The 23,865-nt window shown below is 44.8% G+C and overlaps 1 protein-coding gene across 2 annotated transcripts in view; it reads right to left on the reverse strand.

The window, feature by feature from the left end:
- Window positions 1-447: 447 nt before the first annotated feature.
- The window catches only part of GNG12 (G protein subunit gamma 12), a 128,762-nt gene continuing 105,344 nt past the window's right edge, over window positions 448-23,865 (reverse strand). For both annotated transcript variants that reach the window (XM_045477797.1, XM_045477798.1), the window contains exons 3-4: window positions 6,046-6,164; window positions 448-4,355 (exon numbers count right to left, since the gene is read on the reverse strand). In XM_045477797.1, coding sequence (XP_045333753.1) covers window positions 4,230-4,355; window positions 6,046-6,138 — 219 coding nt within the window. In that variant the 5' untranslated portion in view covers window positions 6,139-6,164 and the 3' untranslated portion in view covers window positions 448-4,229. The remainder of the gene's footprint in view (window positions 4,356-6,045; window positions 6,165-23,865) is intronic.

The following is a 23,865-nucleotide window of genomic DNA, read 5'->3' on the forward strand; positions in this document are numbered from 1 at the left end:
CTCTTTAATAACCTCCACCGCCTTCCTGTTGCTTGCGGGACAAACAAGTAGTTTGGGAATTACTCTGTACTCTAGTTTTGAGCCCACTCTCCTCTTCCCTCACTTTCTTCCAAGACTTCATTCTAGTGCTTACAAAATTTCTTCTTTTCTCAAGACCCAGCTCACACATCACCTCCCTCGGAAGCCTCCTCAGACCTCACTGTTGTGGAGCTGGTCCTTCCTCCTCTGGGCTCTCACACTACCATGTGCTCACCTTCACACAGGGTACTCTGCTACTCGACTGTCAGTTTCTCTATCTGCCATGCCACCCTCCTTGCTCCGGACTGTGAGCTTTGCACAGGCTGGTGTGAGTCTTACTCATTGGACGGTCAGAGCCTGGTATTCAATATCTGGCTCTCAGCAGGTGTTAAGAAAATGGTAACTGAATGAAGGAGAATGGAAGAGAGCTGGTCTTCTATTAATTTATTGAGCAAAACACGAGTAGGATGATACAGTGAGGCACGGATCCAGTAAAGAGAAGGATGTTTTAATGAAACTTCTTTTGAATCTGTGAAGTACATGTGAAGGAAATGTTTCTATTCTTTCCATAGGACAGACTTCCAAACAATGATCACAGTGCTTAGGTTAATAAGATGCTGGACAGATGAGTAGCCAAAGAATGCCATAACATAACAAAATCCCATCCCAGATTACTGGGACAAGTGAATGATGTTTAGAGTTACACGGCTAAAAACAAAACATTACAGTAATCAAGTCCATAAAACCAGAAAAAGCTTTATAACAAAAAGGACTTTCATAAGCTATTAAATGAGCATATATGATAGACGAACCATTTTATATTTGAAGCAGCTTATAGCACCAACACATTGGCAGGACCTGTAGAGGGGTAGGCCATTGGACCGAGGCTTCGGAGAGTGGAGGTGCGGGGGCAGGGGGATCTCCACCATCATCTACTTCAAGCCCCTTGTTTTACAGATGGCAAAATGGAGGCCCAGCGAGATGAAGTGCCTCGTTCAGAGTCACACGACACAGCGGCACCACACTGGCTAAAAAAGGATCCAAGGCTATGATCCAGGCCACCCAACTTTAGGTAAGTGCTCTATTTTAATTTACACTTAATTCTATTTGATTCACGTATTTTGTTCCTGTTAATAGATCTATCATAAAAGAAATCAATACAATTCATAACACACTCCAGTATTATATTTTATGGAGAAGGACAGACATGTACTATAGTTCATTTCTTGGGCTTCTACAGATCTTCAATCAATACTTGGAGTAATCAGATGACACTTAGTTGTAAATTAGCTGAGAAGAAGGCATCTGAAGAAAAAGTTTGGTGCATCCTCTACTACCTAAACTAACCTATGCCTCAAAATTACTAAGTCACTGGTATAATTTCTTTGATAGTTAAAGATTAGTAAAGTACAAAAACAGTATGGAAAGAAGGCAGGTCCTTCCTTTAAAAGATAATTATGGCACTTTCATTTTCATAAGGTAAGGAAATGTAAAAACCTGATTCTCTGTAGAAGGAAAAAATAGCCACAACCTATACTTGGTGAACAAACTGGAATAATGTGTTTCTGTAAAATACTTTGGAGTCATGAAATTTTATCTAGCATATCTTGCCGTGGTCCTGAGGCCTCAATTGGACAGATTTATGCACTAATGAACATATAAGAATGAAAAAAAGTCACCGTTAACAGAAACAGCATTAAAGGCAAAAGTATAATGAACACATTTAAATAGCTTCACAGATATGAAGCCAAAAGTTGCATGTATATATGTGATTGTGTTTTTATAGTGGTAGTTGGAAAAACAACACATACTGGGCATTTGTCCATTATCATAAACCAGCTGCTGTAGAACAGTTAAAAATGGTGTTTCATAAGTAAAATAAAGCCTGACAAATAAAAGTGATTTCTATATGTCCTATACATGTACTTTCTCACATAGACGTCTAGTTTTAAGTAAATCAACATTTAACTACAATTTTTCCCCACTGGGTCCAGCATCAAAGGATGTGATTTCACTTTTCTTAAACATGCCCTATACATCATTAGGAAGCTACATGATATTTATACTCCTAGCCTCTATGATATCTGACCAGGAAAAATGAAATCTCCAGGGACCTCAAGTCCATTCCTTACCACTATAAGCACGTTAACAAATAGGGAGCAAAACATATTTGTTTTCCATTAGGTAAAAGAACATAACTTAGTACTAAGCAATGAACTATGCTTGCTACTGAAAAAGTGCACATATAATGAAAAGGTATAATAAAATTTCATAAAAATATTTAACAAGCAGTATTATAAATAAAGAAACATGTTAAAAATCAGAGTGAAAATAAGATTAGTGTTCTGAAACTATCGGTAGAAAAATATACTTATTAAAAGAAAATGTCTCATTAAGTGAAGCATTAAATGCAATGTTGTCTTTTTCGTGTATATTTCAAATTTCACCTTTATCTCTCCTAAACAGGTGCCTACAATTTATGTGGAAACTGGTCATATTGCAAAACCCAGAGGCAGAGGACAAGAGGATAAGGCCAGTGGCATGATTTTCACATGATCTTGGAAAAGTGAGGGCAGTTCACAATACTGAAGAGATAGGTGACTGGGGAAATACTGACTATATATTTGAACAGTTTAAAAATAGCACTACATTTGTTCACCCACAATCTGCTTAATACTTAAAACCAGACATTAGGTTTTAAAAGGGGCTTGTGTTGCAGGGCAAGATTGTACAGAACTAGGGAAAACCATCAGAAATAATTCCATTTTGGGGTTGACTCCTTTTTGAAAATAAGCTTTTAATCCTTCATCAGTAGTTATTTTTAATGAACTAAAGATGAATTAAAATATCAAAGGCTTGTGAATGGTTTGAGCCCTTAGGTGAGTTTTTTTTTTTTTTTTTTTTTTTTTTTTAAGAACCCTTTCTCTTTCTCTGATAAAGTTAAAATACTCTCTCTGGGCACAGGAGATTCTTGGGATGCCCACTGGAAATTCCAAGGATGTGAGGGCTGTACTCATGTCCAGAGGAAAATCAAGGAACCTGCTTCTGGAACCCTGAAGCCCAAGTCATGTACCCCTGAATCCAAGCCTGCCTCGGGTGGTTTGTGGACAAGGTAGGGAACACACTGGCACTATAGCTATTTGAAAAGTGCCTGATACTGTTGTGTTTCATGTATTTCCATCCCACCATGTTCCACCCACTTGGGGCTGAGGAGGTGAATACCACCTCTGGAAAGAGATGTTCTAGTGGGAGAGGAAAGACAAAGGGCAGGGCAGAGAGAGTGAAATTACAAAGTTTGGCTGAGAAAAGCAGCTGGTTTTCACACATTCCTGCTCTCCTCTGGGCGGGGCTCATGTGCACTCTAGGCATTAGGGTGGACATTTCAGAGGTGTCTCTCCACAATCTAGAGAACATGAGCCCCAGAGTCTGGCCCAGAGGCCTCCCCCACTCTTCTAGACTCAGGATCATGGGAGCCTTTTTAGGTTCCCTTGTCAATACCTGATAAGAGGGTTTTTAGTTCAGTTTTTAAATTTTAATCGGTATAGTTAATTCTAGCCTAAGAGGTCAGCAACATTTCTTCACAACTCGATTACAGTGGATACCTTTTTGTACAATAACTATATGAAAAACTTTTATTCTATCTACATACAGCTCAAGACAAAGGTATAACTTCTGGAGTCGAACTGATGGCATGGAGAGAGAAATTTTAAAAAGGAAATAGCATTGATATGTGTATATACAAAGACATATATATATACACAAAACACTCCTCACCCATGTACACTGTACAGGTTGGCACAACCCTATTAAAAACATACTATGATATAAAGGTTTCAGTAAGTTATTCTTGGCATTTTAACCTAGACAGGTACTTAGGTCATTTAAGTCTTGATATGACTGGGTTATTCATATATTTAAAAGCAGATAATGTTTTTTTAAAATGGCCCAGACCAACTTTTCTGAATCAGTAACCCAATAGGACACCATAGATATCAAATGGAAAAGAAGATTGTTATTCTGTATTAAATGAGTAAAAGGTGTTTTAGAGAAAGGGCAGCTTGGAAAATAAAGACATCAGAGTCAATCGTTCCAAGTTAGAGTATTTTAGTTATTAGCAGTGGTTACCAAATAAGCTGAAGGTAAATGTCTTCCAAGGAGCTGCTCATAATTTGCTTTGTTGAGAAGAGGCGAGGGATGGTTTCCGTGTTCCTCTATAAGATGATGCAAGTTTTTTTATCCTTGAAAGGGTTTTCTGAGGTTGGTATCCCGATCAGCAAAGGGTCGCTCCTGGCGTGCTCCTCACAGTACGACATGAGGTCCGCCGATGCCTTTGAGACCTGACGTGTGGATGAACCAAAGCAAACACACAAGAAAATAATGTATTCACAAACTTTAAAAGGGTAGTTGAATGCTGGTCCTCTACGTAGAAGACTGGTGGAATGATCTTTCCAGACCCTGTTTCTCCCAGATTACTTGTCAGTTAAAAAGGAAAAAGATTTGTAAACGGACAAATCTGGTAGCTCTGCTTCTTTAACCAAGTGATCGGATTTAAAGATCAGAGAAAAATGACATCACGTGTCTCCTAGGGTGAGCACAGATGACGCACCACCAGCTAGCAACTATTCCCGCCAAAACATTTAGCCGGCATCGAAGCATCGGCAAGCAATGGTATCCCATGGGAGGGCCATTCTGCAAAATGAGTGGCCTGGATTCTTCAAAAGTGGCCTGTGTGTTAGATATTATTAGATGATCCCGAATGTTATAACTGTAGTGTGGTTATGAGGAAGGTGACGTATTTAAGGGTGAAGAGTCACGATGTTTGCAAATAACTTTCAAGTGGTTTAAAGGGTATGTGTTGTGTGGGTGTGTGTACAAGACACAGAAAAAGCAAATGTGGCAAAATGTTAACAATTGGTGAATCGTGGCAAAGGGTATATGGGTGTTTGTTGTGATAGCTCTTTTACAGGTTTGACGCTTTTCAAAACAAGCGTGGGAATAGGGAAGTATATGTGAATCAAGGGAAGGCTGTATCTTAGTTTGTATTTGATACAAAATTGGAACTGAATTATGGGCTTGGAGTCCGTATTCTTGAGAGAAGAGCTTTAGGTTCTACTGTTAAAGGTTGGTCTTAGAAAAATAAAAGGAAGGATAAAACCAGAATGGGGAGATTCAGTGTCTTCCTCTGGCATGAGTTAAAAACAGAAAATGCCACACACCCTGATCAGAAGTCTGGGTGGGCTATTCCACAGAATAATCAGATCAGTGTCCTCAGGCAAGGAACACAGGGCAGCTGAGTCCCGTCAAATACAGCATAAGCAGCCTCATGTTTTGAAGACAGGTGACTATCTCCAGGCCCAGAGGAATGTATCAGGTGACTGCTTCAGTTTCTAGGAAACAGCATTACTCACAACATTCCAGGGCACACACTGCCTAGTTCTCTCTTGGGATTTGGGGAGAAAAGACTTCGAAGTCAGGTGACCTAACAAATGCCTTCCCCTTTCTCGTAGATCTCAACTAAGGCTGGCATTACTCACCCCGGGTACAGAATGTGGTCATTAAAATAGTGCGCACACATTTAAAAAAGTGGCGTAGTCTTAAAAAAGGAGACCCCGAGTGTTGACTTGCTATGCCAGACTATACTCTAACGCACTTAGTAAATTCCAGAGGGATAACAAGGGTGTTTATAAAATCCATCTAGAACCCCTGTCCCAGTGCAGAACACAGAGATCACGGGACTTGGCTGTGTTCCTTCAGGGAAGGTAGGTTCTTGGGGAATCCTGTCATTGGGTCTAGGTTTTCTGTTCCAACAGAGAGGCTAACACAACCACTTTGGCTTGCCTGTGCTTTTGAAATGAAGCCCAGGCCGGGCAGAAATGAATGTTAGATTCTGAGGCTCTCAGCCGGCCCTAGGAAAATCCTGGCCCCAAGCCGCAGGGAATGGCACTGCCTTCTCAGAAACGCGGCCCCGCCGTGGGGAGCAGAGGGGCCTGATCAGAAAACACGTCTGATCCCATCCAGGCCTCTTACCTTTATTCTCTCAATGGAGGCTTCCATTCTCAACTGCTGCACAGTTCTCCTTGCCTGGGCGATGTTGTTGGTGCTTGCTGTTTTGCTCGACATTGTCAGGTATTGTTTTTACCTGAAACCTGAAAAGCATGTAAGTTGTTTAAACATTCCTAAAGTTTGCATTACTTAGGGGAAAAGGATGCATTTTTCCCAGTCATCACGGGCTCTGTGAGGTAGTTACGAGAATGACCTCCCATTGGAGCTCCTTCATAAATCTTTCCTCTGCAGAAACCCAGTACTAGTTTCATCCATCCACCCCAACACGCAGCACAATGGAGCCTTTTCTAGCATCTTCTGAGAGGAAACAAATATACATAAACATTTGCAGTAGTTAGGGGGCCTCCGGCACATATGAACGTATGCAAGCACAGGCCACATTACGTGTGTAGTTTAATATTACTGCTATGTCCTTTAATAGAAGGTTTGATTTTATTTCATTTTGGCTCTCTCACCCAACTATTACACTGATTCAAGTCCTGGCAACAGAAAACAGCAAAGGAGAGTGCCTCTGGAGAACTTTGCACAAAGGGTGCATTTTTAGGTGCTATCGAGGTTTGCAATCATTTGAGGAATGTAAGTTAGGCAGATAAGGAAGCCTTTATTCAAGAAAAAGTGGGAACCTTTCAGCTGAAAGACTCTCAATGATGAACCCCCTGCAAATGTCAAAGGGGATACACTGAGCAGCCTAAAGCCTGAATATTTAACAGAACTCTATCTTTCCCTCCTTTACCTCTCTCTGGCCTCAGCCGGGGCGCCCAGGGCACTTGCTAATCCTGTACCCCCACCACATGTTTGGGGGTTGACTCTCCTCTCGGGCCTGAGCCCTTAGAGCCAAGGCTGCTCTTTTTCTCTCGCTCCCCAGCCACCTGGTAAAAAGGAAATGAAACCTGGACCTTGAGCTTTAACCCGGCGGGTTGTCCAAGGACATATTCCAAAAGGCAGGCAGGCTAGGGAAAAGCACTACTGGTGCCCCTGCCATATATGGCTAAGTTCTGTCTTGGCACGGTGGCGAGTGGGGGAAAATGCAGAGCTGGCAGACCGGGTGGCAGTTTTGTGACTCATAGAAGCAGGTGGACAGTAGGTATGCCTCCCTCGTACTATGCAAGGGCTCAGCAAAGTCTTGGGGCACCGTGGCGCCTGCAGCAAACCCAGACTGACTCAACCTTCTGGAAGGGCCGCACTTGCAAAAAGCATCTCTGCCATAAAGGCCTAGGACCAGGCAGGGCTACAAAACATGCCCGCAACCCCCAGGCTCCACGGTGTCCACCACGTGGGCACCAAGGTGCTCTGCCTGAGCTCTGCCACACTTGGAATGCTCCCAAGGGCTTGGCTCCAAGATTTAGACAGGGCTTTCGTCAGAGGTGGCTTTGGGTCAACTGTACAAATAAACCTGTGTTTTTAACTGTGTGCAGAACTTTGACATCCAGTCTCATCATCATGCTTCATATTCCTGGGTTTGGACCCTGCCTCTGCCACCTACTAGCTGTGTGAAACTGGGCTGATCACTTAACCTCTATGAGCCCAAGCTTTCTTCTGCATAATTTGAGGATATGATGGTTTTTGAGGAGCCACTTTGCTGATGCACATGTAGTGTTTATCAGAGGACCAAGGCACCCCAAAAATAGCAGCTGCTCTTGTATTTATCCTTGGGAGGCCACACCCAGCACGATGAATCAGAATTGCCTGTGTACCTGGCTGCCTCGCCCAGGTCAGTGAGGCTCCAGGATTCTGATGACGGGGAGCCATGGCATGAGGGTGGGCCATGGCATGAGGGTGGGCCATGGCATGAGGCCCCTTGTAAGTGCATCCTTAGGTGATTCTGCTGCACTCCGCTGTCAGGGTAGAATGGAATGGCTGGTGACCGACAACAGAGGATTCCCCTAGAAATAAGGATGTCCCACCAGTGCAGGAAACTGGGAGGAGGAATCATCCATACACCATACACAGGGCAGGGTGGCCCGGCTTTAATCCTAGGCCTTGGCGACCTCATTTCAACACTCCCTGACTCGCTGCCTCTTCCTCAGATTCCAATCATCCCGCCCCACCCAAGGGAGAGGCCTAGGGTCCTCTCCCGGTGGTTTTGCTCATACCCAGCGGCCTGGCCCAGTGTTGTTCTGTGCTCCCAGGCAAGCATTTATTAACAGAGCCTTTGAAATGGGACCGAGGCAGAAGGCAAACCTCCCTGCAAGCAGAGTGAAGCATCCTGATTCATGGCATTCTAGTTCCACGTTTTGTGCCCTGCAGCATGTTAAACTGGGCTCCTGTGCCAGTTGGCGAGGTTTCTGAGATTTGGCCCCCAACCTCCAGAATGTGAATATGATACCCTGCTGAAGGGCCTGTGGTTTCCAGGCTGCATCCTAAGGACTTTCTAAATGTCCCTTTGCATGAGAATAACGCCAAGCATTCTCTTCTCAGGCTCCAGGGCATAAAGTTTCCAAGGCCTGAGCAAGTTTCCCTGTAACTGCACACCAGTTCACATCGGTCAGGCCTGGACCACTCGTTGCTCCCACTCACGTAGCTATGAGCAAAGAGCCCACAGTCAGGCTCTATAAAATACTGGGGTAGGGGCACCTGGGTAGCTCAGTCAGTTAAGTGTACAACTTCGGCTCAGGCCATGATCTCACGGTTCGTTCGTTCAAGCCCTGCGTCTGACTCTGTGCTGACAGCTCGGAGCATGGAGCCTGCTTCAGATTCTGTGTCTCCCTCTCTCTCTGCCCCTCCTCGGCTCGCTCCCCCTGTCTCTCAAAAAATGAAATGTTAAAAAAAATTTTTTTTAAATACTGGGGTAGGTCCCTCTGAAATCGGTAAGAAACTTTGCCTCTAGTACCCGTGAGTTTCTTCGTGTATTATAGTTGTGATTGAAAACAGCAATTCACAGATCACACTTGCAGGTTTAGCGCCTCTGGCAGGTTTCCCCTATTCTGATATCTGCTCCCTTCACAGTCCTCCCTGTTTCTCAGACAGCTTCCTTCTTCCTTCTCCTGGGGACCCTTTCTCTTCTGCTCCAGGGGGAGTGGAGCCCGTCCTCTGGCCCCACCAACTTATCTTGGGCTCCCAACGCAAATATGAGTTCTTTTCTCAAAGTCTGTTTCCCTCTCCTAGCATATGTCTAAACTCACCCAGAAAAGTAGTTAAAGTTTAGGAGATGGGTGATTTTCACAGCTTCACAGATTATTAACCACCACCGACTTCCTACTGAATATAAGAATAGCGTTTGGCAGGTCAATTAAATGGGGTATTTGTGGCCATTCCTAGAAAAAGTTGTGTACCAGGCTACTGGAGAACATCATCTCTTATTACAACATTCTTCTAACTCAGGGAAAAGTCAGATCAAAGTTACCGTTTCAACTTAAGGAGCCCCATGGAGGGACCCAGGGCTGAGATGCCTCCTGTCACTGCAAAAATGGCCACTGCTATTTGGTTGTGGAGAGAGAGGAGATGTTTCCAGGAGCTGGAGGTCTAGCTGATGACTTGCTCCTAACCTGCAGCTTCTCTGAATCTCCTCAACAGCTGGACCGAGAGAACAGGTATCTCCAACCACCTTTGTGCCTTGAGCGGGTTTTCTTTGCTCTTCCCTCAAAGGCAAGGATGTCTGTCTGTTTGTGCTACCACGTGGATAAAAAGCTTGCTTTATTCTTATTTTAAGAAAGCTTCCAAGGCAAACACCACCAGATATTTGTATGAAACCCTAGACTGCACACGTTGCTTTCATGCGCAGCGGTCCGTGAAGCCTCACTACGATCCTGAAAGGTGTTATTACTATTTCATACTCATTTTATAGATGAGGCAACTGAAATTAGAAAAACTTGCTTCAAGTTAACCCAGCCCATAAGCCCTGAACCAGCTCATAAGCCTTTCACCCCGGAAGCCATGCTTCCTACTGCACCAAGGAAAGGATACAATTCCAATTAATTTGATTCACAAACACTCAGGGCTAGGGTGACCTTGACACTGATGACCTGGAGTTGTGGGCTTGCTGACTGCTTTGTGTCTGTGCAACAGCCCTTCTGGTGCAGAAAGCATCTGTTTATCCAGTGTCCTGAAAAACAGGCCTCCCCTCTCCTTTCCGCAAGCTAAGCAAGAATGTTCTAGCTGTCACGACCAGGCAAGGACTGAGGTCAGCATCTGGAGATCCTGAGCCACCAGCCCTGCCTCTGCCTCCCTAAAGGGCAGAGGCCTGCACAGACCCCCAGTTTCATGAAACCCTGGCTGTAGCTTCTGCAGCCTTGTTCACATTTTTACAGGTGGCTAGCAAATCTGAATAAACATACATAATATTTAGTGATTCAAATAGTTGGCATTGGTTTTAAGGTTGTTGTTCATCTGAATTCTTAGGTTCCTAGAAATTCCTAGGAACAACATTTCCCATTAGGGAAAGAAGAGCATCTTAACCTTTGTCCAGAGGGGTCTGCTGCACGGAGAGGGTGGGGATGGAAAGTGTGTGAGGGAGCACACTTGGGGAAGCAGCAGCTGAATCACAAGGTCATCCTGGCCGGGCAAATAACTGAAGCACTGGACCGAAGCCAGTGTTCTGAGCAAATACACCCCTTGTGTCTATAATAAAAGAGCAGGTTAAAAAAAAAAAAAAAAAAAAAGGCTTCCATCTGATCTTCCTTCAACTATCAAAGTCTTAATGTCTTACCCTGGCTTGGCCCTTTATCAGTCCCCCTCATCTATTAACAGGGTGCAGGCAGCAACACTTAGCTCACAGGGTTGTTGGGAAGAGAAACAAGAGTGCCTATCAGTACGTAGCTTGTACACACAGATACTTAATAATGTTGGGTCCCTTGGTTCACTGGCAAGACTGAAAATCATGCATTCGGGTGTGAAACAGGAGAAAAATTCACCCAGCAAAAGAGCAAAAGAAGAATGTCAAGGCAATATGATTGGGTAGCAACATGTTTCTAATATGGCCTTAGAGGGAGGACAGTCAGATCCGTAGAACAGTGTCTCTATCTCCTGAACACTTCTTTTAAATCAGAGCCTGCAGGCTGAATCCAGACTACTGATGTGTTTGATTGGGCCCCGCACAGGGTTAACTCAACTGTGTGTGTGTGTGTGTGGGGCGGGGGGGGGGGGGGGGGGGGCGTGTTTTAACTTTAAATTGTCAACATTTGAAAAACTGAGCTATCCCTTTAAGACAAAGATTTCTGGAAAAGTCAGAAAATTTTATAAAACTGGGCTGAATCTAAGTAGAGGCTGCTGCTTTAACATTTGCTGGCATACCTGCCCATCCCTCTATTTGAACTTGTGACATGGCCTTTGTACTATGCCTTGGACATTTAGTTCCAGGGACATACTCAAGGATTAGGGCAGGGGACTTGAGCTCACTCCTGCCCTTGCCACTGCCTAGTTCTGGGGCCCCAGGGAAGGACTCACAACCCATGTAAGCCTCAATTTTCTCATGGGAAAAGTGGGGATAATAATACTTTCCTATTTCAAAGAGCTGTTAAGAGCATCAGATAACATAAGCATGTGAGTATAATAAATACAAAGAATACTTTTGCTGAGTGTTAAGTACCTATACCTTCTGATCACATCCTCTGAGAAGTACTCTAGGCACCTGCAGTCCCTGATGATTGGCACTGAACAACTGCCCTACCTTCCTCCTGGGGCGCCCTACTGAACCGCCCTGATGGAAAGAAAAGTAACCCCCCATAACTCAGAATACAGTGTATTTGGAGATAGGGCCTTTACAGACATGATTAAGTTAAATGAGCTTATTAGGGTGGGCCCTGATCCAATATGACTGGTGTCCTTATAAGAAGAGGAAATTTAGGGAGCATCAGGATGGCTCAGTCAGTTAAGCATCCAACTCTTGACTTTGGTTCAGGTCATGGTCTCACAGGTTTGTGGGTTCAAGCCCCACATCAAGGCTCTGTGTTCACAGTGCAGAGACCGTTTGGGATATTCTCTCTCTCTCTCTCTCTCTCTCTCTCCCTGCCCCTACCTTGCTTGCTTGCGCACGCTCTCCTCTCAAATAAAAAAAGAAAAAAGAAGAGGGAATTTAGAGACAGATGGGCACAGAGGGGAGAACATGTGAAGATGCAGGGAGAAGACGGACATCTACGAGCCACGGCTCGTTCTCTTACAACTAGGGATCTGGAGGATGCGGGCTCCGCCAAAGGGATAGGGATGTGATCATCAGAGATCTGAAGGTGGAAGTGAGAAGGCCGGTGCTTGCGGCTTGGCTTATTTTCTGCTGGCAAGCAGGGCGGTGAGCAAGTTGCTCTTTGGGAGCATCCCAGCATGCAGTCTCTATCGATGTGGTGCTAAGAAACTGTGTGGCTACAGCAGTCTCCCAATTCGCCACCTCCTGCTGGGCCCCCGGGGCCAGTTCTGTGGTGATGTCTGGAAGCTGGTCCCGGTCGAGAAGTCAAGAACCAGTTGCTCCGGCCCTTCTACTGATTACACAAGCACCTCATCCCCTGTACGAAAGCCCATTCTGCTCGCACTGCCAAGCACGCTGCTTGTGGTAACTGAACCTTGACTGATACACAATTGTTAATCTGTTGTTTTGTAATCTGTAAATAACTTACAAAGGCTAGCTGTGATTTCTATTATTACCGTGCCACGATTGAACACATCAAACCCTAAGACCTGAAAACGTGGAGATGCAAGCCATAACATTCTCTTTCTCCTTCTCCCCAACCAGAGCTCACAGGCTGTAAGATCAAGAGTGGTGAACCTGTGACCAGCCCCATGTCCTGCCCTGTTCCTGTCCAGTTTTGAGAGCAAAGAGCAAAAAGAACAAGTTACCGGCCCATGGGGGAGAAAAATGAGAGGGCGTGATGAGGAAGGGCTGCATGGAACAGTGGAAAATGCCACTGCGGCTGGGGAAGACAGAGTGACTGGAGCTCTTCTAAGAGTTTATATGGGCTCAGAATGAGCAGAATGAAAAAGAGTAACAACAGCATTCTCTCAAGACCTCAAGAGCGCATCCTCTAAAAGTAGCATGCTTTTATACTTGCAGACCCCTGCGAGGTCCTCATCTGGTATCTTTGATGAGTTCACTTTACCTGCCATCCAGCCACATGTCCCTGAATAATAATGATGATGGTGGTGACAATGTTACTGTTGTAGGTATAATGACAAAATGTGACAACTACCACCATTTATTATGTGCCCGGTAAGTGAATTCCATGAATCATTTCATTTAATCCTCTTAGAGATGAGTTCTTTTATCATTTCTGTTTTACAGATGAAACACAGAGAGGCCAAAAGAGTCTTGCTGAAGTGTATGCTGATTTATGTAGCAGAGCTGGGACTCAGGCCACCTGACTTCCAAGGTCATCCTCTTAATCACCACCCTATACTGCTTGTCTCTGAACATTAAGAGTACAAGGAAGGAATGGGAAGGAAGGGGGGGGAACTGTCAGTCAGGAGCCCTGGACAAAAGAAGACATGACCTCCATTTAGGGCCCACTACTCATTTAGATAGGTGGTCTCCATAGCAGTGACAGCAGGTGTTGAGAAAGTGGCCTTGGAAGAAGACTGAAGTGAAGAAGAATTGGTTGCTCTTCATTAAGAGAAGGACTGTCCCAGATTCTAGGTAAGGCTATTGCTAAAGACAGAGGATGATCCCATCATCCCTAGCGAAGCTGGTAGGAAGCCACGAGAATGAGCCAATCTGGGTAATAAATCCAGGAGAGAGCTGCAGAGCCTGAGTAGCGGGTTCCTAACTTCACTGTATATCTAGAACATCTGAGGCACTTATTAAAAAAAAAAAAAAAATGATTCAATAGGTCTGCAGCAGGGCCCAAGAATCTGTATTTAAAGCTTCCCATGTAATTTTGATTTGGTCTTCCTGAGAAACACCAATAATGATTGCCAGAGTCTTGCCTCTTGGTTCTATTCACGGTTATTTTTGCCTGGGAATAAAGTATGTCCATTTAAAAGAACGCCACTTCCTATCCATGCTTAACTTTCCAGCGTTCTGAACAAGCCCCGGAAAATACTCCTTTTTAATGACCTGAACTTACAGGATTCAGTGCCCTTCAGCTTGAAATAGCTGTTATCATCTAACATAGTTCTTTCCTATAAAAGTCTAACTTTGTTTTCTGAACAGCCACTTCCTTCTGGAAAAGTTTCTCCTCTTAGTGACGCTAGACTATCCTGTTCTTGCTCGTCCAGTGATATTCCTTTCTACAGTACGGCTCCTTCCTCTGACTCCATTTTCTCAGGGGCTCCGTCCTGGAGGACTGATGTAGCAGAGTGAACAGGGCTTTGACAGATACATTTGGATCCTGGCTCATCACTACTACACCTCAAGTTGCTTCACTTCTCTGAACTTCAGTTTCCTCATCTGTAAAATAAGAAAGGATAATAATAGTACCTACTTCACAGGGTTGTTACCAAGAGGAAATGAAAGAATGTATATACATTACACAGCACCTGCCTGACCCACACTGGTCCTCAGGAGACGTTGATCTACCCTTATGACGTTAGCTATGACCAACGCACTTCGCATACAATGCTTTACCACAATCTCAATGTCTTAAATGAAAGCCTGTTTAAATTTACATGTAGGGCACCTGGGTGGCTCAGTCAGTTGAGCATCCAGCTCTTGATTTCGGCTCAGGTCATGATCTCACAGTTTGTGGGGCTGAGCCCCACGTTGGGCTCTGTGCTGACAGTGCAGAGCCTGCTTGGGATTCTCTCCCTCCCTCTCTCTCTCTGTCCCTCCCCTGCTCACTCTCGCTCAAAAAATAAACACTAAAAAATTAAAAAAAAATTTACATGCAAAATGGTGCCAGTTGCTTTAAACACAACACATGGAAAACCCAGTGAAACACCACTGCCTGCCTCCAACCTTGCTGGTGTCCCTTTCTCTATGAGTGACACCACCACTGTCCTGGTCACTAAAGCATCCCCTTTTTCCTTCTCCTAGTTCCTTAGACCAAGTGTTATCCAATAGAAATGTGAGCCACATATGTGATTATTTGAAGTTTTTTCTAGTAGCCACATGAAAAAAAGAAAAAAGTGACATTTTGTTATCTTCTTTAGATGAATATGACCAAAATTGAAATGTAATCCATATAAAAAATTATTACTGAGATGCTTTACTTTTTTTTGGTACTAAATATTTAAAACCCGGTCTGCATTTTACAGATACAGCACATCTTGATTTGGACTGGCCACACTTGAAGTATTCATGAGTCACACAGTGGCTGCCTCACCAGACAGTGCATCCTCAGACCCTGGCACTTCCCAAATTCTCTTGATCCCTATGTTTTGACAAACCCCTTATTTTTATTCTTCCCCATTCTCCCCACTGCTATTTGACCTCTGTCTTGGCTCCCAGCACCTCATGTTAGGGCCACTGTATCAGCCCCCTAACAGGACTCATGCCTCTCGTCTTTCTTTCTCCGATCTAATCTATCCTGACCAGTATATGCACAGATACAATGGCACTGTCAATTTATTTCCCCTGGTCTCAGAAGAGGATTCTCCAGTCCCCCCAGAAGAGTCCAGAGGGCTCAGCTTTGCAATCCAGATCCTCTCTAATATTTCTGCCACCATAATAAAAACCTTCTCATCGCCAATGAAGGAACTGAGCCATTGAGAAGTTAAGTGTATGCCTCGTATCAAACAGCTAGCAAGCTGCCTGGGTGGGATGCGAGCCCAGGCGGTCTGATTCCAGAGGCCAGGCCCAGAAGCTTCATTGCGATGCTGCTTTAGTGCCAGGGAGCTGTCACCACACTCCCCATTTTTCTTGTGGGCTGTGTTTACAAGTCCTCTTGCAAGTATCTGAGCAAGTTCTCTGCCTGCTTCTCTTGGCCTATTTACATTCTCTCTTTTGGGGGCACCTGGGTGGCTCAGCCAGTTGACCGTCGACTTTGGCTCAGGTCATGATCTCACGGTTCGTGGGTTTGAGCCCCGCGTCGGGCTCTGTGCTGACACAGCAGAGCCTGGAGCCTGCTTTGGATTCTGTGTCTCCCTCTCTCTTTGTTCCTCCCCCACTCATGCTCTCTCTCTCTCTCTCTCAAAATAAACATTAAAAAAATAAAATAAAATAAATTCTCTCTTCTTTTAGGCCCTAGTTCACATTTTTATCTCTTATAGGAAGGCCTCTCTGCTTTTGCTTACAGTAATTTATTCCCTTTACGAATTCCTGCTAAATGCTTAAAGCTTAGGAGTTCAAGGACCCATAGGGGGATGGCCCAGGCATGAGAGAGGCAGGGAGCAGGAGCTGTGTGTGTACTTATGTTTACTCTTTCTGAAGGAAGACATACGTATAGCTGTCATCCAGCAGTTTTATTTTGGTGCTAATGATATGGCAGCTAATGCTTATTGTTATGTAACTGACTTCGTATGTACGAATATTGTCTTCCCACCAGACTGTGAGAAGTTTAGCTGAATAATAATAGTATACCAGTTACATTTACTCATTACTTATTCTGTGCTAGATACTATTTAAAAATACTCTATACCGTTACTAGTTCATTTACTATCATCTGCAACCGTAAGAGCTCAGTTTTATCATATCTGTCAAGACTAAAGCTTAGGTTAAATAATTTGCTCAAGATCAGATAGCTAGTAAGTGGTAGAGACAGAATTTGAACTCAGATCTCTCTTACTTCAAAGCCACACCCTTAACCAGACAGGTGAGTTATCGCACGCCATCTTCTCTGTCACACTGACTAATGCAGAGAATGGGGCCTTAATAAACAGTTGGGTAAGATGTAGCCACCAACGCATCAGCCAGTGAACGTCTCACTCTGGGGTGTTTGTGTCGGGTGTTTGTTTTCTTAGAAACAGGATACACCCTGCTGCTCCTTCCCACAAGTATCCCACAAAATACGGACTGTTCCAAGCCAAAGGTTACCCACCTGTTTGGTTCCCTTCACAGCTTTGAGAAGCCTGGGTGGAGTCCCAGACACTTGACGGGGTCAAGCTGCCCGTGAACATTCACCTTCAGCATGGGCTGGCCACTTGTGTAGCACCCAGATTCTGAGGGCAGTGCTGATTGCTTTGTACCCCCATACTGCGCCCAAACAGGTTTTCAGCCAGTGAAGGGGGGCCGTAGGGCGCAGCTGTGTGATGGTGACCTACAGGGGTGCAGGACCCAGCCCCTTAGGCTATATGTCAGGCCAGGATCCAGCAGAAGCATGTGTTTGCAGTCAACAATGAGTATGACCTTTGCAAACAAGTTTTCCTCTCTACCTAACATAGCAAGACAGCTTGAGAAATGATTTGCTCATATTTGCATGGCTGGCTTAAGGGGCAGCTGGCAATCTTGTCTGTTAATAAATACATGGATGAATTCTATAATTATTTAATATTCAACACAAAAGCTAACAGTTACAGAGTGATTTTCTGTGCCAGGCACTGTTATGGGCTTTATTTAAAGTTATTTTATTTACTCTGAAAAAGAACTTATTATTTCATTAACTAATTTTTTTTTTTTTTTAATTTTTTTTTTTTTCAACATTTATTTATTTTTGGGACAGAGAGAGACAGAGCATGAACGGGGGAGGGGCAGAGAGAGAGGGAGACACAGAATCGGAAACAGGCTCCAGGCTCCGAGCCATCAGCCCAGAGCCCGACGCGGGCTCGAACTCACGGACCGCGAGATCGTGACCTGGCTGAAGTCGGACGCTTAACCGACTGCGCCACCCAGGCGCCCGTCATTAACTAATTTTTAAATTTGAAAACAATATGCTGCTAGTAAAAATTTTAAACAACAAATTTACCCAAAGGGCATACAACAAAAATTAGCTGTCCTACTCTAGACTACATGAGGTGATCACTGTTATCAGTTCCTCATGTCGCCTTCTGAAGACATGTGATGCATACACAAGCATGATTATTTACATATCTCTCTTAAAAAACACCAACAGGAGCATGCTATATGCATGGCTCTGTAGCCTGTTTATTTTATTTTATTTTATTTTTTTTAATTTTTATTTATTTTTTATTTTTTTTAACGGTTTTTTATTTATTTTTGAGACAGGGAGAGACAGAGCATGAACAGGGGAGGGTCAGAGAGAGGGAGACACAGAATCTGAAACAGGCTCCAGGCTCTGAGCTGTCAGCACAGAGCCCGACGCGGGGCTCGAACTCACGGACCGCGAGATCATGACCTGAGCCGAAGTTGGCCGCTTAACCGACTGAGCCACCCAGGCGCCCCTATTTTATTTTTTAACTACCACTCTATTCTGGAGATCATGATGATGGTGGGATTATTAACTACTTTCCCAATGAGGAAACCAAAGCTCTCGGGGATACCTTGCGAGTAAGTGCCAGGGCTGAAATGAACCCTGGTGTTCCTAACCATCACTGCACACTGCAGCCACCTGCAGGTCCTGTGTGAGGAGCTTGCTGGGGCTGGAAAGCAGAAGTGGGAATGATGAGAGAAGCAGAAGACAAATCTCCTGCCTTAAAAGGACTCACTGTTTTGGGGGGGGGGGCAAACGATGTTATATGAAGTGAGAGAATGATTTCCAAACAACATAAGAACATATTCGAGATACAGTTCCCTGGTACCCTGAGGTGCTAATAAGCATTTGTGAAGGGAAGCAGTCTCAGAGCGGGGAGTGGCCCCAGTGGAGAAGTACCATAGACTGGTTAGTCTCCACACCAGCAGACAGCAACATCATCACTGGGAACTTCTTAGAAATGAGGATTCCTGGGCCACTTGGGTGGCTCAGTTGGTTAAGTGTCCAACTCTTGATTTCAGCTCAGGTCATGATCTCATGGTTCATGGGATTGAGCCCCATGTTGGGCTCCGTGCTAACAGCACGGAGACTGCTTGGGATTCTCTCTAACCGCGCCCCGCCCCCCCCCCCCCCCCCCACCGCTTCCCCACTCATGCACATGTGGGGGCATGCTCTCTCTTGTGTTCTCTCAAAATAAATAAACAAACATTAAAAAAAAAAAAAAAAAAAAGAAATGAGGATTCTCAACCCCCCACCTGGACCTCCTGATTCAGACACTCTGGAGGGGTGGGATATCCCAAGCAGTCTGTAGTTTGACAAGCCCACCAGGTGGTTCAGATGCTCCCTAATGAAGAACCACTATGTTAGGAGGAGGTGATTTCTGAATTAGAACTTTTTAAACTGGAGCAGAATCCAGGTTTTAAATAAATCAACAATTGGTCTATTTAAACCAAGCTTGGTCCATATCCCTGGCATTATCCTAGGACTAAACAGGCACACAGCCTTCATGTTGAGGAAGTTATTCCTGGCAAAGGACACAGGCCCAAAGCTGTCAAAGGAAGGGGGCATACATTCCAAACAAACTCTGACCTGTGGTAATGTTGTCTGTGGCCTTTTTGATACCCACACCCAGAGAACTTGTACCTTCCTTTCCATATGTCTGTGACCAACTGGGAGTCCTTCCCATCGGCCTTCCTGGACCCCCTACCACCTGCCCTAGCTGAGCAGGGATGGAGGTGATCTACAATGGGATCCCTTGCCCAGGACATTCTCTACAACATAGCTGTTCTACCCTCAAAAGCAGAAGAACAGAGATATTTTGGATTCTGGTCATAAAGGCCTAGCATCTGATCTACTTTAAGCAAAGGACATGCTTTCTGATATTGCTAAGCAGACAGACGTTCACTTGCTTGCCTGCAGTCCATTTGGACAAACCACCCAAACACTTAATAGGATGACTGAAAGCGAAGAAACAGGCAAGTGCTGTTGCATCCATTTTAGATTAAGAGGCAACCAGGCAGCCGTTTTATTGCTTTGAAGGGGCCAGGTGCTTGGAGGCACTGGAGGAGCAGGGTCAAAGAGAAGGCTGACAAGAGTCTACAGTCACGGTGGGGGCTATGCCGCCTAACAAACAAGGCATGTGGCATATGCCAGACCGATAGTTAAAAGGCTTAGGACTCCCAACAGGATAGAGGAAGTCTTGGGAAAATAAGGAATAAAAGGCCAATAAAGCAAGACAAAGGTAAGCATAAGAGCTTGGGGAGGGGATGGTCAGTGGGGACTTGGGGCAGCAGAGAGGTGTGTGAAGGATACATTTCTTAAACTTATCAATCCTTGAAGGGAAGGAACTGGGTAGGTGGTAGCCAAGGAGTGAAGAGAATTTCAGAATGGATATGGAGGGAGCAGCAGAAAGTAGGTTAAAGCTGACTCTGTTATGTGAAAATGGGAGCCCCACAGGTTTCTGAGCAGAAGTGACAGACCTAGGGAGTATTAACAGAAAAAGAACCAAGCAACATTGGATGGAACAGAACTGGGAGACAGAGAAAGACAAGATAGACTATTTCCATGGAAGGCCTAGGGACAGGCAATACGGTAAAGAGCCCAGGCTTTGGGGTCAGATGGAACTGGGTTCAAATCTGGGCTGTGTCACTTAGTGTTGCAGGATGTTGAATGAATGATTTAGCCTCACGGAACTCTTAGGTTCTCTGCCTGTAAAATGGGATAAACAAGAGTGCCTACCTCTCAGGACTGTAATGATTAAATGCAATCCTACAAAAAAAGAGCCTGGCACAGGCTGTCTGTCCCCATCATTACTGTTCCTAGGACTTCATCAAACAGATGAAGGTGACCGGAACGCAAAGAAAGAGCTGGATCCAAGAGCTAGGAGACATTAATAATGAACAAGACTTCCTTCTTGGGGTTGAATGGGGACTGACAGCCCAGAAGTGGTGGTTTAGCACCACACCGGAGGGAGGGCCTGAAGAAAAGAGCGGGAAGCTTCCTGGGGCCTTCCTCACACGGGTGTGGACAAAAAGGGCAGATTCAAAGGAGCAGAGAGGGGGCCAAGGGGGCTGCCAGGACAGGGTGACACTGGCAGGGACAGCTAAGAGGAGAGAGGAATGTTAGGGAGAAGGGCAGAAGTTAATGCTATATAGATATGCTTGCTTAAAAATGTTATACCCAGAAAACATACTAGAAGGATATATATTCTAAAATGTAGCTATTGTTAGGTGGTGAGAACTGGGGGATTTTTAGAATTCCTTTTATGCACTCCTGCAGTTTGTAAGCTTTTACTTTTTTGGTCTCACCAGCTACCATGTCTATAGCACGTTGTATGCTTGCCAAGTGTTGTTCTAACACCTTTACAGATAGATACTAACTCTCTTACTCCTGAAAACAATGCTATGGGGTTATTACTATTGCTTTCCCCAGTTCAAGAGTAGATGCAGAGGAAGGAGCTGGTACTCCGATTTCGGCAGCCTGGTTCCAGAGTTTGTGCTTGCATCCACATGTCATATTTTTACGATCTATATCTATATCTAATCTCTATCTCTATCTCTATCTCTATCTCTATCTCTATCTCAATCAATCCCAGCATTTGTAACTCACAAAACCAGGAGGAGGGCCAGTCATTAGCCACTTTGGGGGGGTGGGGTTGTGTACAGGAAGGAAGGAGTGACCATAGCTCATAGGACTGGGTGGTTAAGGGGTTCCTGGGGACCCCCGGGTGAGCTTTCCAGAGCACGAAGTGAACGCAGGTCAAATGAGAAGGAGCACAAGAGAGAACTATTAATCCAAGAACTCAGGTGGTTGAGTGTCAGGAATATTTAGAGAAGTGGCAGTGTAGTGAAGACAAGGAACTTGACGGGAACTCTGAGGGGTGGGAGGATTGTTTCAAGAGATGGCTGTCATCTGAGCATTTTCAAAAAGTGGAGGAGGAGCGTTGAGCAACCAGGGAGAGTGTGAGGAGGCTAGAGAGGTTAAGTAAGGGCCAGAAAGCATGGGCTGAGGTTGGAGCTCCAGGATGATGAAGGAGGCCTGGAAGACACAGAGGTGGAAAAGCAGGGAGGCAGGCACCGAGCAGCTCAGGCCAGAAGGGAGCTTATAGGTGGGAAGCAAAGAGAAACCAAGCAGAGGTGCACGCAAACAACATGCACGGATCTCTCAGACATCACACTGAGCAAAGGAAGCCAGGCACAAAGAGCCCTTGCTGTCTAATTCCATGCATAGGAAGTCCAGGGAATTTTCTCAGCATCAAGCATCACCATTAAGAAAAACCCCAGTTGGGGCTCCTGGGTGGCTCAGTCGGTTGAGCGTCCCACTCTTGATTTCAGTTCAGGTCATGGTGCCAGCATTGTGGGATCAAGTCCCACGTCAGGCTCTGCACTAAGCACGCAACCTGCTTAAGATTCTCTTTCTCCCTCTACCCCTCTCCTCTGCTCATGCTTGCTCTCTCTAGTGCTCTTTTTCTCTCAAATTAAAGAAAAATCCCAATTGCGTGTAATCACTTTAGCGTTATTTTATGGAATTAAAGACAAGTGTTATTAGAGACTTTGTCAGGTCATTTCACGGGCAAAGTTGAATTAGATCTCTAAGGACAGAAAAGAAGGTTCAGGGCAAAACAAATGTGATAGAAACTAGGCGAGTGGGGAGAGTGGGGGAGGGGATGGAGGAAGCAGGACTGGCCACTTGACAATCGCGGGCTGACTGCTGAAGTTGAGTGATGGGTACACAGAATTCATTCTATTTTTGTATCGGTTTGTATAGGTTTGAAAATTTCAAGAATTAAAGGTTAAAAGTAAAATTCAACGATGCTAAATACTTCACAGCCTGTAACACAATAATAATAAGCACTAGAAGATGAGCCCTGGCATTAAAGAATGGAAGATATGTTAATTATTATCTACCATTTCCTCCTCCAGATCATGATATAGCAAGTATGTCCAATGTCCACAGTGTGGAGGAAGTAACTGCCTTTTAAGGAGGCACACAGGGGCCTAAAACAGCCACAATCCGGGCCCTTTGCCCACTTTACACAGTGCTCAGGCTCTGGGTCACAGATGCCGATGTTAACCAGCCAGGAAGTGCTTCTCCCTGCATTCACCCACACACACACACACAAAAAGGCCGTGGTCCACATACCCATAACCATAATGCCACAAGACAAAATAGGATTCTTACTTTTCCTTTCCTCTTTCATCTCACCTTCTGTTAACTGTATAGCAGGAAACATGTCCCACCTCCTTTCCAACATGTCCAGACTTGATAACCGCTTTGAGGAAAAGCAAAATCTACGGGATTCCCAGGGTGACCAGCAAGATGAACATCTGGGCTGGCCCTCACAGTTCAAAGTACTTGTTATTTTGTATGCAGGTTCCTCAAAACATTAAAAATAGAAGTAACACACAATCCAGTAATTCTACTATGGGTATTTACCTAAAGAAAACGAAAACACTAATTTGAAAAGATGTATGCACCCCTATGTTTTCTGAAGCATTATTTACTACAGCCAAGATATGGAAGCAGCCTAGGTGCCCACAGAGAGATGAATGGGTAAAGATGTTGTCTATACATACAATGGAATAGTATTCAGTCACAAAGAGAGAATGAAATCTTACCATTTGCAACAACACGAATGGACCTACAGGGTATTTTGTTAAGTGAAGTAAGTCATTGGCCTTGGCAGGAAGTGACAGCTTTGCCATTTTTCCTCTTCATAATTTAGGAAACGAAAGGGATGATATAGTCCTGGGGCCGGGCACAGAGCAGGAACTCAATAACTACTTTACCGTAAGTGGTAAATGATAAATCACAAATGATGACACAAGGATCTGTGGCAGTATCGTAGGCGAGTGGTAAGGGCCTGAACCCCGTGTACGAACATCAGAATTTCTCAAATAAATGGAATCATGTCACATGACAAATGGATTCCTTCAGAGGGGCGCCTGGGTGGCTCAGTCACACTTCAGCATCCAACTCTTGATTTCGGCTCAGGTCATGGTCTCAAGGTTTGTGAGTTCGAGCCCTGTGTCAGGCTCTTCGCTGACAGTGTGGAACCTGCTTGAGAGGCTCTCTCTGCCCCTCCCTCGCACGCATTCTCTCTCTGTCTCTGTCTCTCTCT

This window comes from Leopardus geoffroyi, chromosome C1 (genome assembly GCF_018350155.1).
Source record: "Leopardus geoffroyi isolate Oge1 chromosome C1, O.geoffroyi_Oge1_pat1.0, whole genome shotgun sequence".
Lineage (NCBI taxonomy): Eukaryota > Metazoa > Chordata > Mammalia > Carnivora > Felidae > Leopardus > Leopardus geoffroyi.